The 21,222-nt window shown below is 40.8% G+C and overlaps 1 protein-coding gene across 1 annotated transcript; it reads right to left on the reverse strand.

The window, feature by feature from the left end:
• Positions 1-1,839: 1,839 nt before the first annotated feature.
• LOC126293342 (uncharacterized) lies at positions 1,840-18,878 on the reverse strand. The gene is made up of 2 exons (XM_049986534.1): positions 18,732-18,878; positions 1,840-5,440 (listed from the first exon to the last, which is right to left on the reverse strand). Exons 1-2 carry the CDS (start codon positions 18,837-18,839, stop codon positions 5,054-5,056), a joined length of 495 nt encoding a protein of 164 aa, XP_049842491.1. The 5' UTR covers positions 18,840-18,878; the 3' UTR covers positions 1,840-5,053.
• Positions 18,879-21,222: the final 2,344 nt, after the last annotated feature.

Consider the following 21,222-nt stretch of genomic DNA (forward strand, 5'->3'; position numbering starts at 1 on the left):
TTAATTATGATGACAGCAGTGACGGATATACCGAGAATGGAAACTGTGTTGCTCCTACTCTTCCCCAGTACCCCTCTGTGCAACTGCTGCACTTCTTCCACTTAATTACTCCACGCCCGCTCTGCTCAAAGAATACTGAAGATGATTATCTTGGCAGTTTAAAAAAAATGAGAAAATAATGTGGAGGCTCTGGACAGCAAAGACATGTCTAATGACATGTACAAATTCCTTAACAAGGTTTTTATAGGCCACTCCTAATTAGTGACTGAGCTTTCTGGACTTCACCATTTCTCATGTGAGTGAATATGTTGTAACCATATTTTAAACAATAATTAGAGTTGAGCAATAATAATAATAATAATAATAATAATAATAATAATAAAAGAATTTACAAAATTTGTGTACAAGGCTGTTTTCAGCATTATAGAAATTGCATTTAAATATGATGGCAGCAGCGACGGATATACTGAGAATGGAAACTGTGTTGCTCCTACTCTTCCCCAGTACCACATAATTTGTAAAGCAGATTTTGAAAAAAATCCACTTACTAATCCAGAAATAATAAGAAATATTTATGTAATTAAACTAAATTTCTCACAATGTTCCAAATAAGAGATGGTGTAAATACAGTATGCTGTATCTATTGGAGCATGTTCAGAACCAGAAACTTATGCACAAATAGGAAGACATACTAAAACCGTAAGTGAGCACAAACTGCAGTTATTTTGTACAAAGTGTGCACTTTCTGAGACATGTTTAGGAGGGGGGGGGGGGGGGGTGCAGCAACTGACAGAACTGACTCCCCCACACACAGGCGGACTGCCTTGGGGGCAGTTGGCAGGAGTGCCCACAACCTAAAGGTCACCCACAATTTGACAAAAATGAAAAGGTGCATTTGGAGCATAGTATTAAACCTAAGTGGATTGTGGACTGAGTAGAAGCTGAAAAAGAAGAGTAATGAAGTGTGACTGGTGTGTGGTGATGTGGACAATTTACTGGCCAATAAGGTAAAAAATGAGGAGGTTCTCCGTGGAATTGGTAAGGGAAGGAATATGTAGAAAAGATTCACAACAAGACGGGATAGGATGATGGGACATGCGATGAGACAACACGAAAATACATACATAGTATTTAGAAGGAGCTGTGGAGGGACAGACGAGATTGGAATGTGTAAAGCAAATAGTAACTGAAGACATTGGCGTGTTGGCAAGTTTGGAGCAGGAAAAGAAGTAGTTGTACGTTACGCCAAAACAGTAAGAAGAGTATAATAAAAGCACACACAAAATTAAGAACACTCGTTGGCAATGACTACTGGCTTCAAGAATTTTACTGAATTTTACTGAATGAAAACTGGATGTTGGGGGAATTCACAAACCACACGTGCAGCTGAAACAAGACTACCGACATGCTCTCATGAAAATAATCGATTTTTGAAAATATAATGTAATTGACTGGATAAAAATCTGCTCACCAAGCTGCAGCAGGAGAAAACACACAAAGCTCAGGTAAATAGGCAAGCTTTCAGACCCAGTGGCTCGTCCTTCTGGCAGAATGGCTGAAGGGGAAGGAAGAGGGATAAAGGAAAATTACTGGCAAGTTTTAGGAAATGAGAAGGGTTTGGAAAAGTTGCTCAGAATCCCAGGTTAGGGGAAACTTACTGAATAAGATGAGAGGGAAAGACTGATTGTTGGGAAATGCACTGGATGAGTTTGAAAAATTTACAAGTTAAAAGTGGAAGATAAGGTAATAAATAAGCAAGACAGGGATTACTGACAAAAATCATGCAAGAATTAATAAGAGTAGAAGGCTAAGTGATTTATATGTGGTAGACATGGGGGGGGGGGGGGGGGGGAGTGACAGGGCGTGGGAGGAAAAATAGACAGGTCAGAAAATGAAAGATATAGAAAACTAAAAGGGAGTGAAGAAATGCTGGTGCCAAATAAATTAATGTAAATTAAGGGCATGTGGGCGGTGAGAACCACAGACATGTAACACCAGTTACCAGCAGTCCAGTTCTGAGAAACTTGTGTATGGAGGCAGAATCCCGATGGCATTTGTTGACAAACAGGCACTGAAGTCACAACTGTATGTTGTAGAGCACGCTCTGCAACAAGACGTGTGTTGCCAGTATACACCCTCTGTCAAAGTACATTCACCCTAACTGATAACTTAGTGGTAGTTACACAAATATAAAAGGCTGAACATTGTATACATAACTGCTAGTACACAACATATGCAATTTCTCCAGCCTCAGCATTTCTTCTCAGTAAATATTCATTTCTACATCTCTTTTCATTTTCTATATATTTTGTTTTCTGATCTGTCTATTTTTCCCTACCTTATACCTGTTTCACATACAATGCACTTAGCTTTCCACTCTTATCAATTCTTGCATGATATTTTGTCAGTAATCTAAGACTTGCTTATTATCCTATCTTTTACCTTTAAGCTCTCTGATTTTCATAGCTTTTCTGATGTAGTCCCCAACAATCAGTCTTTCATTCTCACTCAGTCTGGTAAGTCTCCCATGACTCGGGGTTGTGGGCAACTTTTGCAAACTCTCCTAATCCTTCACAGTCCTTTTCCTACATCCCCGTTCCTTCCCCTTCAACTCTTCAGCCAGGAGGAGGAGCCACTGGCTCTGAAAGCTTGCACATTTACGTAAGCAGTCATATTTTTAGTTAGACAAATAACAGGCAACATATTCGCCTTACCTTCAGAAACCTTCCTTACAATCAGAATAATAAAATGTAGCTGCATTTAAACCACTCCATCTACAAACCGCTCTCAAACATATACTAAACATTTGACAATATGAGCTGTGAACATCCTCACTGTCTGCCTTATAGTTGATCGACTAAAAGTAATATTGGTCATAATGAACAATAGTCTTACTGGTGAAAAAAGGAATTATTTGCAACCAATATATGAGCATGGGCAAATGTGCAGTATGGACTACATAGATATGAGAAAATGGTCCTTACGTACAATTTTACTCCACAAGAAGACTTTGATGTTGATTTTAAAATGCAAATTGAAATGCAGGGATAATTAATAACAACTGTTGAGAGCTAGGCATACTAATTGAAAATTTGTTGCATTACCCGTTACCAATTGCATTACATAAATTCAAAACTGACATCGAAGCAGAGAAAACACTAACAAAAGACCCCAGTAATTACTTTTTGTAGAGCAGCTCTCAGTTCAAGCATTCACTCAGAATATGACAATTCTAAAAATGGGAATTCAATATTGTACACTCTCTGCTTTGATATTTACAGCCAGTAGCTACACACACACACACACACACACACACACACACACACACACACCCACACAAATTATGCATATCTTATTTACATGTGCATATTTAAAATTACAGCCATTTACAAGGATAACTTTAACACATCTCCAGTCCACGCTCAATCCCACACGAATTATGCATCTTATCTGCCCGTATTCTGTTATTATTTGCCATTCAAAGAATACCCCTGTACTCCGCAACATATACATTTACATTTTAACATTCTACCAATAACCGAATAACAAATATTCTTACTCCGAGGCATTACTCTGAGAACTTTTACACTTCAAATTACATACGGATGAATCTATTTGAAGCACCACGAAGTAAATCTACCCATCTATAAAAATGAATTCTTCCAGTGTTAACTGACAGATTGCTCAATTAACAAAACACCCTGTACAGATGACGGAGCTATTGCTTCAAAATATTTTCTGGTAAATAGTCCACAATGTAAGCAAAATCTTCCACGGAATCCTGTTTTCTCAAATGATGTAGCTGAAAGCAAACTGGTCAATATTTTTACTTTTCTTACAGATGCTCTACCACAATAAAGTACTGTACAGTCAGAACATATGACACGATACAATAATGCAGAGCTGTACTTTAAAAAATAATTCTGAGTGCAATTACACTAATATAGAACACATTTTTGAACACTGATTTCCTATGTGTGGGGCTGCTTTACTTACTATGCAGTGAATATAAAAAGCCATTAATTATCCAAAGTTTAAGTGCGATATGATTTTATATACACTCTGGATAAATATTTGTAGACACACAGGGCTACTGAAAAGATTTTCACAATTCAAATGGCATATGAACAGTTTCTATAGATACATTATACAAAAGATTACAAAAATAATAAGCCATATATTAATCTATGAAAAGACCCTTTGCATCAATTGTGAGAAACCGCAACACTCGAGTGCAAATGTGACAGCAACAAAAAAATTTTTATGAGTAAGAATCACGGGCTACAAAAAATAGAAGCGATTTCCTTCAAGAATGCAAGCAGGCAAGAAACAAGGGATGTGTAGATAACACTGAATCCATGTCTGTTAGGCAAGAAGGTAATGAATACTCAAGTTTAGAGATGAACTTTCTATGCACACTTTGTCTTCCTCTTGCTTCCTCTCAAATTTCAATTACTTAATTTTGTTTTGCGATGTCAGTTTAAATTTTGTTTCACATTCTTTCCCTCAAATTTTGCATCTTTACTTTCACACACAGTATACTGCTTTGCTTTTGTGTTCATTCTCACAGCAGGCTGTCTTTGGCACATCAGAAGTAAAAGGAGATTGGGGCACAGTATTTGAAAGTACGGATAATGTGACTGCGTTATACAAAATGTTGCAGGAGGTAGGAGGGAAGAAGAAGACAAAGAAGAAGAGAGAACTGCAAGAAGGAAAAAAAGAAAAGAAGAAGAAATGGAAGAAAGAGCAATAACAAGTTAACAAGAAGAGGCATAATGATAACTTTGGCAGTAAAATAGATGAGAGTTAAATCACAGAGGTGGATGAGAGGACAAAAAGAAGTTTCAATACATCCCACCTCTGCTCACGCTTTCCAGCTGCAAGAACCAAGAGAAAGAATGAAAATGAGAAAAAGGATTAAAAAAGAGTACTGGAATGATGCTACACAATAGTCTAGTATTCTAACAGACAAGTCACAAGACTTCTCTCTGGTTGTACAGTGACTGCAGCCCAGTAGGACTGCCACAGGCCATTACATTTTATCTGCAGCTTCTCAAGGCTGCTCCTCCGGGCCGACACACGCTGCCGCCACAGCCGCCGCCAAAGGGTTTTCGACCGGCGCGCCCTCCACGGAGCTGGTCGAGCCCTCGTGCTCACGGAAAACTTTCATCTGGACGTCGCGAGGCTGTGGCTGGGCTCCCCGCGCACCGGCGGGTGGGGCGCCACTGCCGGCAACGGCCGGTGCCCCGAGTGGCAGCTGGGCGGGCGGCGCGGCGCTCCTCCTGTATCCCCCGGTCGGCTGGGGTAGCACCGATGAGCCGCGCGGAGGCTCCGTGCCCGCGGGCTGTGCCTGTGCGTGGGCGTGCAGCTCCCCCGCTTCCAGCGCTGGCTCCACTTCCGCGGGTGCCGCACCCTGTCTGGAGGTCAGCAGTGCGCACAGCTGCAGACAGAAAAAGAAACTGACATGCCGAATCAGCCCGAGGTCCCTTTGTCCGTACCGCAATGCTGTAACTGCAGGTTTTCAGGTAATGTAATTACAATGAAATGAACACCCTTAGCTGCTTACAGGCGTTGACATATGTCACCGGGGACAGATGAAAATGTGAGCCCCGACTGGGACTCGAACCGGGGATCTCCTACTTACATGGCAGATGCTCTATCCGTCCGAGCCACCGAGGACACAGAGGATAGCGCGACTGCAGGGATTTATTTCTGGCACGCCTCCTGCGAAACCCACATTCTCAACATATTGTACCGCACTACATTCGTAGTGCCCCCGCCCATTATACTCATTACTTGTGGCGAGTTGCCGATTCCCATAAGACTTTGGGCACTGATTGTGCATTCGCACAGAAGAAGAAGATGGTCAAGTGGTCGGTGAGCCTTAACTATATATTTACTAAGATGGTATCTGTTCTTTTGGACATGTCCGAAAGAATGTGGGTTTTGCAGGAGGTGTGCCCCACAGTCGTGCTATCCTCTGTGTCCTCGGTGGCTCAGATGGATAGAGCGTCTACCATGTAAGCAGGAGATCCCGGGTTCAAGTCCCAGTCGGGGCATACATTTTCATCTGTCCCCGTTGACAAACGTCAACACCTGTAAGCAGCTAAGGGTGTTCATTTCATTGTAATTTTATTCTAACGAGCTGCTTGGTCACCGATGGTATCTGTTCTTTCTGACATGTCCGAAAGAACAGATACCATCTTCATAAATATGTAGTTAGGGCTCACTGGCCACCTGACTATCTTCTTCTGTGCGAATGCACAAACAGTGCCCGAACTCTTACAGAAATTGGCAACGCGCCGCGAGTAATGAGTATAATGGGCGGGGGCACTACAATAGTAGTGCGGGACAATACGTTGAGAATGTAGGTTTCGTGGGAGGTGTGCCAGAGAGAAATCCCTGCAGTCGCGCTATCCTCTGTGTCCTCGGTGGCTCAGATGGATAGAGCGTCTGCCATGTAAGCAGGAGATTCAGGGTTCAAGTCCCAGATGGGGCACACATTTTCATCTGTCCCCATTGATGTATGTCAACGGCTGTAAGCAACTAAGGGTGTTCATTTCATTGTAATTTCATTCTGACGAGCTGCTTGGTCACCGATGGTAGCTGTTCTTTCGGACACGTCCGAAAGAACAGATACCATCTTAGTAAATACTTCAAAAATGTTTCTGTATATTGTGACTCTGTGGATATCCACAGTTGTGGAAATAAATTTCAGCTCGTGCATAAATTTGGCTACTTTGATAACAATGTGATGTCTCATGAGGTTGCTCATGAAGATTTCGAATCTTTTGGTACTCACACAAGGTGTGAGAAATTTAAATTGTGGCTCAATTTTTGCACCTGTGTCGATACCCTGAAAACCACTGTGAAGTACATGACAGAGTATGCCCCCACTTTATCACTGATTGCAAACTGTAGTTAGTTTAATATCATTTCTTCCATCCCTTTGGGAGAGATCTGTAGGAACATGGAATTTGCAGTCACTGGGGTGGTTTGTGTGTCTCCGTGGTCAGGATATCCTCTACCATAGATGCAACTGTAACTGAGGAGTTTCTGTTGAGAGGCCAGACAAACGTGTGGTTCCCGAGGAGGGTCAGTGGCCTTTTCAGTAGTTGCAGGGGCAACAGTCTAGAAGACTGACCGATCTGGCCTTGTAACATTAACCAAAATGGTCTTGTTGTGCTGGTTCTGCGAACAGCTAAAAGCAAGGGGAAGCTACAGCCATAATTTTTCCTGATGGCAATGCAGCTCTACTGCATGGTAAAATGATGATGGTATCATCTTGGGTAAAATATACCAGAGGTAAAATAGTACCCCATTTCGATATCCAGGTGGGGACTAGTTGTAGTCATGAGAGGAATCAAAACATGCATTTTCCAGATAGGAGCTTGGAATCCCAAATCCCATAATCTGGTAGGTAGGTTAGAAAATTTAGAAAGCAAAATGGATGGGTTGAAATTAGATATGATGGGAATTACACAGTTTCACAATAAAAACAGTCTCTGTTGCAAAATTATTAATATCAATAATGTGTTTCTTCCTTTTGTGGCATCATCGGATTGTATAAAAACAACCGGATGTGAAACCCATCCAGTTACTGTTGTGTCCTTTTTCCATTGCATAAGGCTATATGACAGATGGATTTCATATGCAGCTCTTTTTATACAATCTGACGATGCCCCATAAGGGTGAAATGCATCAGTGACATTACATAACTGTTTTTATTCCGATATAACATTAAACTGGTTGCTGTGCCACCCTGTCACAATGGAATGGAATAACTTTTACATGAATTAGTGCAGTTTGGTGGCAGGAGGAACAGCACTTCTGATCAGGTGAATATAGCTAATGCAGGAGTATGTTTAAGAACAAAGAAAAAAATAGGTATGCAGCTATGAAAGTATTATCATAGCCAAGACAGACATGAAGCCCACACCCATCAAAATAGTACAAGTTTGTATGCCAGCTATGTCCACGGATGATGAAGAGATTGAAGAAATATATGATAAGATAAAAGAAATTATTCAGATGGTTAAGGGAGATGAAAATTTAATTGTGGTGGGGGACTGGTATTCAATAGTAGGAAAAGAAGGAGAAATAGTTGGTGAATATGGACTGGGGACACCGGAAGGTTTCTGTTTGATTATATAATGGTCAGGGAGAGATTTAGGGATCATATATTAAATTTTAAGACATTTTCAGGGGCAGATGTGGACTATGATCACAGTTTATTGAGTATGAACTCTAGATTAAAACTGAAGAAATTGGAAGGAAAATGAAGGGGATGGGACCCAGATAAATTGAAAGAACCAGATGTTGCTGAGAGTTTCAGAGGGGGAATTAGGCAATGGTTGACTATAACAGGAGAAAGGAATACAGTATAAAACGAATGGGTAGCTTTAACTTTAAGAGATGAAATTAATGAAGGCAGTAGAGGATCAAATAGGTAAAAAGACAAGGCTTACTACAAATTCTTGGATAACACAATACTAAATTTATTGATGAAAGAGGAAAACATAAAAAATGCAGGTAATGAAGCTGGCAAAAGGGAATACAAACATTTAACAAATCATACTGATAGGAAGAGCAAAATGGGTAAACAGGAATGGCTAGAGAGCAAATGTATGGATTTATAAGCATATTTCACCAGGGAAAAGATAAGTACCACCTACAGGAAAATTTAAGAAGCCTTTGGGGAAAAGAGAAGCAGCCTCATAAATACCAAGAGCTCAGATGGAAAACCATTCGAAGCAAAGAAGGGAAACCTAAAAGGTGGAATGAGATCTATACAAGGAAGAGGAATTTGAGGCAATACTGTAGAAATGGAAGAGGACGTAGATGAAGATGAGTCAGGAGATATGATACTTTGAGAAGAATTTGAGAGAGCTCTGAAAAAAAAAAGGAGCCCCGGAGCAGACAATATTCTAGAACAACTACTGATAGACTTGCAAGAGCCAGCCATTACCAAACTCTCCCATCTAATGTGCAAGACTTATGAGGCAGGACAAATATCCTCAGACTTCAAGGAGGATATAATAATTGCAATTCTAAAGAAAGGAGGTACTGACAGATGTGAATGTTATCAACTACAACTTTAACAAGCCATGGTTGCAAAATACTAACACAAATTCTTTACAGAAGAGTGGAAAAATTGATTGAAGCTGACCTTGGGGAATTGCAGTTTGTATTTCGGAGGAATGTAGGTACACCTGAGGCAATACTGACCCTACGACTTACTTTAGAAGATACGTTAAGGAAAGACAAACCTTCGTTTATAGCATTTGTAGACTTACAGAAAGCTTTTGAAAATTTTGACTTGAATACTCTATTTGAAATTCTGAAGGTAGCATAGGTAAAATACATGGTGAAAGGCTATTTACAACTTGTACAGAAACCAGAGGGCAGTTAATAGGAGTCAATAGGCATGGAAGGGGAGCACTGATTGAGAAGGGAATGAGACAGGGTTGTAGCCTAATTTCTTTAAACTGGAAAAATTGTGCATGAAAAAACAATTGACTTGCCACTCAGCTGCTGAAACTAGTCAGTCATCCCACCACTATCTACAATTGTGCCTATGTGATCAACCCATTTCATACCCCACAAATTTTTACAGTCAGCTCTGTGTATGACTAGCCTTTGTACATCTGTGACCCACTGAATTGTAGGCCCAGAATACTACATTTATGGTCTGACAAAGTGCGAAAATGTACATTACTTTTTAAACAAATTGCTTATTTTAGCATCACTTTGAAGTTTTATCAAGATTTGATTGAATATTAGTGCTGCTTTTTTACTAAAGTATCTGTATAGCACTGATGTAAGAACTTGTTCAACACAGCAGCCACAAAGAGCAGTAGTTGTGGTGTCTGGTAAAATGAGTTAATGTGCCTTTTCTCTCACAACTTGTATTTACATTTTGTGGTGTGACTACGTGCCTCTATTGGTAAGCATCATGCTACAAATCCAAAGATCTCGGATTCAATTTCCAGTCAGGATTACATATTTTTCACCACCTCTGACTATGATTTGTTAATGCGAAAAATGTCGACTTTCCAGTGGCTGGGACTTTCTGTGAAACTGTATGTTCCGTAACAACTATCTACATAATTCACTTCAAAGGTTTTCTAAGGACCAAAAGCACTTGGTCATGATCTACATCTACATGATTACGCTGTAGTTAACACTTAAGTGCTTAGCATCAACAACTTTCAGATTGCTTCTCCTCCTCTCTAATAGCCCATGGAAAAAATGAACACCTAAATCTTTTCATCCAAGCTCCAATTTATTTTATTACAATGGTCACTTCTTCGTATGTAGGCCGGGATAAACTGAATATTTTTCCATTGGGAATGGAAAATCTGTGGTTCAAAATTTGTGAAAAGATCTTGCCACAATGAAAGATACCTTTGCTTCAATGATTCCCACCCCAATCCACTTATCATACCTGCAATACTTTCCCCCTTGCTTCGTGACAACACAAAATGGGCTGCACTTCTTTGAATTTTTTTGATGTGTGTCATCAGTCCCATGTGATAAGGATCCCATAGTGTATGCAGTCTGTTTAGAAGATTTGTTGCATATTCTGTAGATTTCTTGCATATTCTAAGTGTACTGCCAATAAAATGCAGTCTTTGGTTCACTACAATATTTGCTTCATGATGGTTCCAATTTAAGGGGTTTGTATTTGTAATCCCTACATGTTTAGTTGAATTGAGAGCCTTTAAATTTATCTGATTCATTGTGTAACAGAACTTTAATAGAAACAAACTGAAATGGAATGAAATGGTCATACAATACTTTTGGCTGGGAGACTCCATTTGGAATTTTTGATGCCACTTCGGTGAACTGCGTGCCAATAATGACAAAATGATGACGAGACAACACAACACCCAGTATCCGAGCAGATAAAATCTCTGACCTGGCCGGGAATTGAATCTGGGCTCCCCCGCATGGCAGTCTGCCATACTAACCATTCAGCTACAGAATAAGACACTTTAACAGAATTTATTTGCTACTCAAGTAGAGGACCAAACATTTTATTGTTCAGGATTGAGTGCCACTTTGACACATTATTCTTGTGCTGTCATGGAGCAAATATAGCTGCCCATTATCCTCACGAATCTCCTACTATCAAAATTCAATGACTGACAGCAAGAACTCTACTGATATTTGATAGAGTTCTTCCAACTGAAAGACCTTGGTTTCTTTAACCTAAATTTCCATATACTAATAATTGTAACATAACTACAACATAAAATCACTTGAAATTTCTTGCCCATTTTCACACCAATTATTTTACAAATAATTATGAGAAAAAAGTTAATCACCCAGAACATACAGTCGGATATCAGTGCAACTTTGTACAGGTTCACAACATCAGCAAGTGTGTAAATGATTTCTGTAGCCATCTGTAGGTGGAACAGTCACCAGGCACTATCTGACAAAGTTTGAAAGAGGCCCCACTGTGCGTCTCCACTCTGCTGGCCAGTTGAACTCTGCTGTATCCAGATATGTGGGGACTCTAAGGTGCCAGGGCCCAACTTCGGTCTGCACAGGAATGTGAGGACAGCCACACTTGTCGTGAAGGATCCTGTTGATTACATCTCTCGAACCTTTCACACCTGTGCCTGCCATATGCAAACAAGTAATGGTGTCTCCGCAGCAGTCTTTATCCTCCTGCACTATCGGTTCAGAGGCTAGCAACAGTCAGACTAGCGAATTGGTGTGCACGCACAGGCGACTGCTGACACCACACCACAAATGTCTGTGGCGGGAATGGCCCAGGGACCGAGAAGTGTGGAATGCTAGTGGCATCGCATTGTGCTCAGCAATGCATTTCAATTCTGCACTACTCCAAACGGGCACTGTCGTCAAGTATGGCAGCGGTGTGGGAAGAAGTTCCGTTCTTCCAGTACTTGTACTTCGGAGAAGCACAGATGCATTACTCCTAGCATCACGATATGAGGAGCCATCGAGTAAGACTTCAGGTCACAGCTGATAGCAACTGAAGGAACTCCGACGGCACAAGTGTACACAATAGACTCCCTGCATCCTTACTTATTACCTGTTGTGTGACAGTATTGTGCTGCCTTTTTCAACATGACAATACTCCTCCACAAACAGAACGTGTGTCTACCGACTGTCTGTGTCGTGCTGGGACCTCTCGTAGCCCACAAAATCCATAGTGACGTCTGCCACAGCATACTTCTAGGGGCAGCTTGGATGTCAACTACACCCCAAGTGTCAGTATTCGGGACATGGAGGATCGGTTACAATAGTTGTGTGTACCAGCTTGCCTCGGGAGAGGATACAACAGCTCTACAACGATCTTCCCAAACAAATCGGTGCATGCAGCCAGGCCAGAGGGTGCAATTTCATACTGATTTGACTCGTTTTTGCGATCACTGAAATAACATCAAATATCCTCCCAACCTGTGAAGTTACATTTCATTCTCTCCTCCCTTTCTTATTTATTTCCAATTTCTTTGTCATGCAGTGTATATATGAGGTGTGATCAAAAAGTAACGGGGCTCTATACACTCAATTAAAAATAATTATCTCATTGGTACACTTGTTCCTGATGTATGTTAACATTTTCAGGTGTTTTGAATGTTTAGTTTATTGTTAACAGTCAAGAAGGTTATAACTGTTTTCAAATTTTTACTTTTGAACAACATGGATAAAGGAATTTGCTTTAATTTTTTTTAATGGAAGAAGTGTAGCATCACACTCAAAATGTTGACTGTTGCTTTTGGTGAATCTATGATGAGTGTGACAAGAGATTACAAGTGGTGTAAACTTTTCGAAGAGGGTCGAGAAGATGCTGAAGACGTCGACTCTCCTGGGTGCCCTAATATGTCATTTACTGACTACAATGTGGAAGAAGTATGGAAAATGGTTCTGGAAAATGATCAAATCACCATTAGAGAGCTTGCTAATGATGTCAGCATATACTTTTGCCCATGCCAAGCAATTTTTCAGGTGTTTTGGACATGAAATGTGTAGCAGCAAAGTTTGTTCAAAAACTGTTGATTTCTGGCCAAAAACAATGTCACTTACATATCGCTCAGGGACTGCTGAATGAAGCTGACAACAATCCAGAACTTCAAAAGAAGATTATAACAGGTGATAAAACACCGACTTACGTGAACAACATTGAAACAGAAGACCAACCATCCCAATGGAAAATGACTTACGGGAACAACATTGAAACAGAAGACCAACCATCCCAATGGAAAATAACAGAGTAGCCAAGACTGGAGGAGACTCAGGTAGTGCAATCACATGTCACACCCGAAGGTTCTTCTCTGTTTTCTTTGATTACAATGGGATAGTGCACCACGAGTTCCTGCCATATGGTTGTGTGGTCAATAAGTGATACTACCTAGAAACTACGTACTGCTTCCGTGAAACAATCTGAAGGTTCAACAGCTTAGATTGCATAAAAATTTCTTTATTCATGACAACTTGTTTCGACTGACTTTGCTACCATCTTCAGGTCTTCAAAAATCTTCTTGTTATGAAATGTGTCCATTTTACATGGGTCCAGTTTACATAAACAGATGTGTTACTATGCAGTGTGTTTTTGAGATGCAACAAGCATTTGTGATGTGGACATAACCATTTGCACAAGGTGCTTTAGGTTTTTAAATACTTTACTTACAACAAACCTTTTATATTGTGCTGATTTTTAATATCTGATGATGACAGCAAAGTCTGTCGAAACTAGTTACCTTAAATAAAGAAATATTTATGTGATCTAGGCTGCTGAATGTTTTATTAAGAAGTACTTTTATCTAGAACTTTGGAAAGAGCTGGCAAAAAGCACTTCAGTGACATAACACGAGTTGATCTCTATCAAACAGTACCTAGTGCCACAAATTACTGTGTTGCCATCAGGAGTAGAAGTCCCACAAATGTCTGCCCTACAATACCAAATGTAAGCAAATACAAAACACAGGTGTGGTTCATGTGTTATAATATTATGACAGTCATATCAACTGTTCAGAACGTTGAGTTGCAGTGATATATGCTACAAAGCTATAAAGCAATTACAGACAGACAATGCCATACATGGACTTTCATCTGGAGTTATAGCACGACAGACCCGTGTTATATGGCATTTTTGTGTCACTGGGAGTTGATTTTTTTAGTAGACATTGTGTTTTAAGAGTTGCCGCACACAAATGCATAGAGATGTTACGTCTGGTGAGCACTAAAGTCATTTTGTGCTTCTTAAATAATATCTCCAAATGCTCCGTCCTGAAGCAAGTCTTTTTATAATTGTGGTCGAATATGTGTGAGATACTCTAGATATTTGTAGTTATTTAGAGTTCCATAAATAAAAAAGTGACCAACCATGTGAGTCTTGAAATGACCACACCACTAGTTAATATACCAAGGTCACTGTTCATCCGCTACTTTTAGCCAGAGGGGATTTCCAAACTGACAGGTGGGGCATAGAGCACAGACTGATTTGTCAGTGGTTTGTAACCAACTGGGGAAAACAAAAAAAATCTTCCACAAAAATGCTGTATCATTTTGCAGTTTTTGTAGACACTGTTCAGATAACTGTTACATGAAAACCCTTGCAGCTTTTTAAATAAAACAAATTTTATTAAGATTCTACATCTCTATACCTCACTTCTGCATATTTATTTCTCAATATGGACAACTCGGCAAACAAATACATTTTTCTCAGGGGGAGACCAGTTTGTTGATACCATCACTGTAGAATGTTTGACTTTTTTGACAGAGCCACAACTTTACTTTGCTTGCACCACTTCATCACTATCAAAATGCAGGCCTTCAAGGTGTTCTTTAAGTTCTGGAAACAGATTAAAATTGCACGGACCAAGCTGGGACTGTATGGACGACGATCAATGACAGTGAACCCAAGGTGTCGGCATGTTGCAGACGTTGCAGCACTCGTGTGTGATATGGCATTGTCTTGTTTAAGGACAGGGTGACCATTGTGTGGACAAACTTTTTGAATTCATGCTTTCAGTCTTCACCTCAGTATTGACATTGTGTGCCGTTTCCACACATGCACATAGTTACGTTACACACCACCATGTTACCACCATTCAGAGCCCTCTAGCGGTAGACTCTAAGAATACCGATGTAAAATTTTAATGAATCTACAAAAAAAAAATTCAGAGGCATTATTTTCAGCATGCCCTCATCTTATATGCAAAACATTCTTTTGGCTGACCCCCTTCACATACACAAGCTCTCTTGTAGAGACACGTGGGTTGTGCATCACCACTGCTAAAATTTTATTTCCATTTCTCTAATTAACTGGGAATGCTGCCAATGAGTAGAATGCCACACTATAATTGATTGAAGCATTTCAGTTGAATGTGCAGCTGCAGTAGTCACACATTAGAGACATTTGTGTAACAGTAGTGTGCACATCCATCACGACACAAAGCACAATTGTGATCAGTCAGCAGGCCTGCATTATTATATTAGACGTAAAAGGCTCGTCAACCGGGGAAGTTTCACGATGTGTGCACTGGAGTCCAAATGATCTGGTGCAGACATGGAATCAGTTCTGACTGACAGGTAATGTTGAGGAGTTACATCGCACAGAGCATTCACATTCAACAGGCACACTGGATAACCAATATATACAACCTCCGAGTCAAAGGAACTGAATTTGGCATTTGAAGAGACTACAGTACTTTTGTGTATCACATCAAACTGTTAGGAGATGAGTGAATGATTTGAATCATCATTTCATGTGAGCAGTATGTCGTACACCACAACACCACAGACTCCGTTACAGATGGGCAAGAAGTCACGCAGAAAGGGCACCCGAGTATTGGCACTTTGTGTTGTTTCCGGACGAAACTTTGATCTCTCTCTATCCTGATGATCACAGCCAAAATATTTAAAGACAATCTAGTAATATCGAATGCCTAAAGCAAGATGTCCCATAAGTGCAACAAGAATGTTGGTGGTGGTGGTGGTGTAGGAGGAATGAAATTATGGTGTGGCATAACTTGAGGACACCATAAACCTCACGTGGTCATTAAGGGCAATCTCACTGTTGTAAAGTAGAGGGAAGAGATTCTGCAATCAATAGTTGGAGTGTGTCACCAACATTTTGGTGACAATTTTATATTAATTCATGATAACTTGCTTGCTCATCTTGCTTTTCTTGTGAACACATACCTTAAGCATGCTAGGATCACAAAAACGGAGTGGCCTACCTGTTTGGCAGACTCAAGACATAAAGAATGTGAGAGACTGATTCAAACAAGCTGCTTTTGGTCATTGCTATCAACCACATACCCTGCACACCTTATGCAGAATCGCCATTGAAGAGCAGAACATTTGGACCATCGTTGGCTCGATCTCATTGACGGTGTGCCAATACAGATTTGAGCCTTCGTCTGAGCCGGGAGATATTCCGCCATGTTCTGAAATTGCTCAGAAGTGCTGTGAACTGTCACACCTCTTCCACCCTCCCCTCAATGGGAAACAGACAATTTTGTTGTTACACAAATGTTTTATATTGTACATGAATGTATTCTAAATATAGTGATGACACAAAGCTTATGTTGAGGTGTGTATAAGTGTTTTATGTTTTATTTTTTATTTTTTTATTTTACCCCTTTAAAGGGAATATATAGAAAGAAAGATTCTTTATCATTTAGCTACAATATAGCAGATCAGCAACTGGAAACAGCTAATTCCATAAATTATCTGGGAGTAGGCATTAGAAGTGATTTAAAATGGAATGACTATATAAAATTAATCGTCGGTAAAGCAGATGCCAGACTGTGATTCACTGGAAGAATCCTAAGGAAAAGCAGTAAAACAAAGGAAGTAAGTTACAGACACTTGTTCGCCCACTGCTTGAATACTGGTCACCGGTGTGGGATCCGTACCAGATGGGGTTGATAGAAGAGATAGAGAAGATCCAATGGAGAGTGGCGCGCTTCGTTACAGGATCATCTAGTAATCGTGAAAGCGTTACGGAGATGACATATAAACTCCAGTAGAAGACTCTGCAAAAGACATGCTCAGTAGCTCGGAATGGGCTTTTGTTGAATTTTCAAGAACATACCTTCACCGAGGAGTCAAGCAGTATATTGCTCCCTACTACGTATATCTCGTGAAGAGACCATGAGGATAAAATTAGAGAGATTAGAGCCCACACAGAGGCATACCGACAATCTTTCTCTCCACGAACAATATGAGACTGGAACAGAAGGGAGAACTGATACAGGTAGTCAAGGTACCCTCTGCCACACACCGGAAGGTGGTTTACGGAGTATGGATGTAGATGTAGACGTCGATAGAGAGGTGTAATGAAGCAACTATATTCATTAAACACCTACATAGTACGCGGGCTATGCCGAAAGTTTTTAGTAGCCCGTAAACCGTAAGGTGGGGGACAATGGGGTTGTTTTAATTCAAAAGAGCGATGTTTTTCGACCTTGGGACATGCACGCGCAGCCCCTGGCTAGCGGTACCCCTCCCCTCCCCCCCACAGTGCGGTAAGAAAGCACAGGCAGTGTTGAGTCAGAGACAGTGCAAGATGGAGCTCTCGCGCCGCGACTTTTGCGCCATGGTTTTTTACGATTATAAAAAGGGTTTAAGTGCCGAAGAATGCCATTCTTCTTTGCTGAGTGTTTTTGGTGAAGCTTCCCCTTCTAGGGCCACAGTTGGAAATTGGTTTCACGAGTTTTTGAGGGGTCGGCACTCAACTGAAGATGAACCTCGCCTCGGTTGGCCAGCAACAGCTGTGACTCCTAAAAACATTGATGCTGTGGGGAAAATGCTCAAAGAAGATCCACATCTTACATTTTGTGACATTGAAGAGACCCTAAATATTGGACCGTTCATAGTCACTTAGGCCTTACTAAGAGATGTGCCCGTTGACTGCCACATTCCCTGACAGAAAGACAAAAGCAGGCGAGAGTGGACTGGTGTCGTTTCATGCTCGAAAAATTCAATGGAGGGAAGACCCAAGACACCTACAATATTGTCACAGGTGATGAAATGTGCGTCTATCATTATGAACCTGAAATGAAGAGAGAGTCTTCTGTGTGGTGCTTTCCAGGGGAGGAACCACCCACAAAAGTTCGACGAAGTCAGAGCTCTGAAAGGAAGATGGTGGCAACTTTTTTCACAAAGATCGGGCATCTCACCTCTGTGACCTTGGACACACGTCGTACAGTCAATGAAGAATGGTATGTGAATGATTGTCTTCCAAAAGTAATCGTCACATGGAAGTACTGCATCCAAAGTCCAAGAGTGGGCACCTACTGCTGCAGCACGACAACGCATCTGCGCACAGGGCTGCCAGAATGACGAACTTTCTGGAGAAGGAAAAAGTGCGAGTGTAACCCCATCCCCTCTATTCACATGACCTGGCCACCTGTGACTTCTTTCTGTTCCCTAAGACTAAGGAAAAAATCGAGGGTTGTGGTTTTCATCAGATGAAGAGGCCATTGCAGCATATGGGAGTGCACTAAGTGACATCCCAAAAGAAGCTTGGACTGACATTTTCTAAGTGGTTTCAGAGAATGGAAAAATGTATACATGCTACTGGAGAGTATTTTGAAAAGTTGTAAACGTTTTTTTGCAAATAAATTTTTTTTTTCACACATTCTGCTAAAAACTTTCGGCATAGCCCTCGTACGTCAGAAAACTTGCTCCATTATCTGCTATAACAACAGGTGTCACATACTGCAGATCTGCAGAAAACTCACCTCGAGTATGCCATTGAGTGCTTCGGCGACATCAGGGTGCTCGGTGGGTAGGATAGCCTTCTTGATGTCGGAGTGGTACTGTTCCAGCTTCAGCCGACACAGGGCCATGATGGAGCGCGCGTGGTGCAGTTCTGCATACAGCAGCAGTGGATCCTGCAAAAGAAATGAAAGCAAAACCATCACAGGCAAAGCATGTATAAACATGTCCAGGAAACAGTGTGCTACATCTGACATCTAGAGGAGCTCTGTACTCAGGTACTGAGTTTAGACACAAAGTGAGGCACTGAGCCACTGCTCGTATCCGACACGCATTTGACGCTAGGTCTGTGGATGACTTTGCAGCGTGCTTGTGCGGTGCAGTGATTCCCTCATCTTTGTGTGGATTAGTACAAAATAGAAACATAAGGTTATCCACAACTTGCACTGAAACCAGACTGTGGTTCTAACAAGAAGACCATGTGGCAATCAGATCTTTGTATTTTTTTTCGTTTATGATGCCTAAAAAAGTTCAGAGCTCAAACCGCAGTCTCTCAGAGCAGTTTGAGGGAACTCTCAAAAACTCTCAAGAAAACTGACTTTGAAGGATTCTGTGTATCTTTAGCACCCTAATGCAATGTCGTTTCTTCAGTGGAATGCATGGCTCTCCAGTAGAATGCCTGCCTGCCATGAGGGTAGCACAGCACCATTTCCCAGGTGTGGCAAATTTTTAAACAACAGTGAGCGTTCACGAACATTTCCATGACAAGTAAACTAGATGAAAAACATTTAATTTGCATTTTTTTGTTTGAACAATCTTTTATAAGATTGTTATTAAGCATTCATATCTGCAATGAAAAGAGGGTTCTCATGTGCAATAGAGTATTAGGAATAAGATGTGCATGTTTTATAAATATTACAATTATCTCTCTCTCTCTCTCTCTCTCTCTCTCTCTCTCTCTCTCTCTCTCTCTCTCTCTCTCCATTTAGTTGGTTCCAACTCTTCGTGATCCCATGAACCAAATCATGCCACTATTTCCTGTCTTGCACTTTCTCCCGTAGACCTTCCAGGTTGGAACACATTGCTTCTGTGATGCCATCGATCCATCTCATTCTCTGACGACCTCTGCTTCTAGTTCCTTCAATTTTCTCCAGCAAGGCATGCCTTCGCATTGTGTGTCCAAAGTAGGTCAGCTTTTGTTTTAACATTAGACCTTCCAGGAAGAAATCTGGTTTTATTTGCTCCAATATTGATCTGTTGGTTCTCTTTGCAGTCCATGGAACTCTAAGAAGTTTCCTCCAACACCACAATTCGAAGGAGTCAATTCTTTGCCGTTCAGCTTTTCTAATGGTCCAGTTCTCACATTTATACATCACAACTGGAAAGACCATAGCCCTCACAATATGGATCTTTGTTGCTATTGTTATATCTCTGGACCTTATAACCTTGTCAAGGTTTGACATCGTCTGTCTACCGAGCAACAGGCGTCTCCGGATTTCATGGCTGCAGTCGCCAGCAGCAGAGATCTGGGAACCGAGATAACTGAATTTGGTTGCTACCTCCATGGTTTCTCCTGCCATATCCCACGAATTAGTAGGTGTAGTTGCCATAATTTTCGTTTTCTTCACATTCAGCCTAAGACCAGCCTTTTCACTCCATGGTTTCTCCTGCTATATCCCACGAATTGGTTGGTGTAGTTGCCATAATTTTTGTTTTCTTCACATTCAACCTAAGACCGGCCTTTTCACTTTCGTCTTTCACCTTCAGCAAGAGTCTTCTCAATACTTCTTCACTTTCTGCCAATAGGATCGTATCATCCGTGTACCTGAGGTTGTTTACATTTATTCCAGCTATTTTAATTCCTGTTTCTCCTTCACCTAGCCTCACATTCCTCATAACATGTTCCGCATACAGATTGAATAAGTGCGGTGACAGTATGCAGCCTTGCCAGACCCCTTTCTGAATCTTTATCCATTTTGTTGTTCCATACATAGTTCTCACCATGCCTTCTTGGTCAAGGTATAAACTCCATATCAGATGAATGAGGTGATCTGGTACACACGTTTTTCAGTACGTCCCATAATTTGTTTTATACATGTGTTTAATTACTACTTATTTGATGAATGTTATATTTAAATGATGAAAGTATTTGAACTACATGGAAAAATATCAAGAAAATAATGAAAACTGACTCGAACCATCGATTCAGCAATTACCAGTTTGAGCACTACTGCCCCCCAACGCCCCCCCCCTTTTTTTTTTTTTTTACTCTTCACATAAATGCTCCTAGAACATGCACCCTTGTTTAAAAATTTACCTTGGCCAGGAATCAAACCCAGGCCCTTTACATGGCAGGTGAGCATTCTACCACAGTCACAACACTCATTGTCGGAAAACGGACACTTTAAGTTATTAAAGTCACTCGGGAAACTTCAAAGACGATTGCTCTGGAATTCTTTGAGTGTTACACAGAACTGCTGTGAAGGACTGATATTTAAGTTCTGAACTTCATGT

This window comes from Schistocerca gregaria, chromosome 10, assembly GCF_023897955.1.
Source record: "Schistocerca gregaria isolate iqSchGreg1 chromosome 10, iqSchGreg1.2, whole genome shotgun sequence".
Taxonomy (NCBI): Eukaryota; Metazoa; Arthropoda; class Insecta; order Orthoptera; family Acrididae; genus Schistocerca; species Schistocerca gregaria.

What these genes read in the sequence shown, in the direction of transcription:
- LOC126293342 (XM_049986534.1), bottom strand. Translation starts at nt 18,839, where the DNA reads ATGGCCCTGTGTCGGCTGAAGCTGGAACAGTACCACTCCGACATCAAG. An exon ending in CACTCAATGGCATACTCGAG is followed by an intron (nt 5,441 to 18,731) that starts GTGAGTTTTCTG and finishes TTCTGTCTGCAG; the next exon opens with CTGTGCGCACTGCTGACCTC.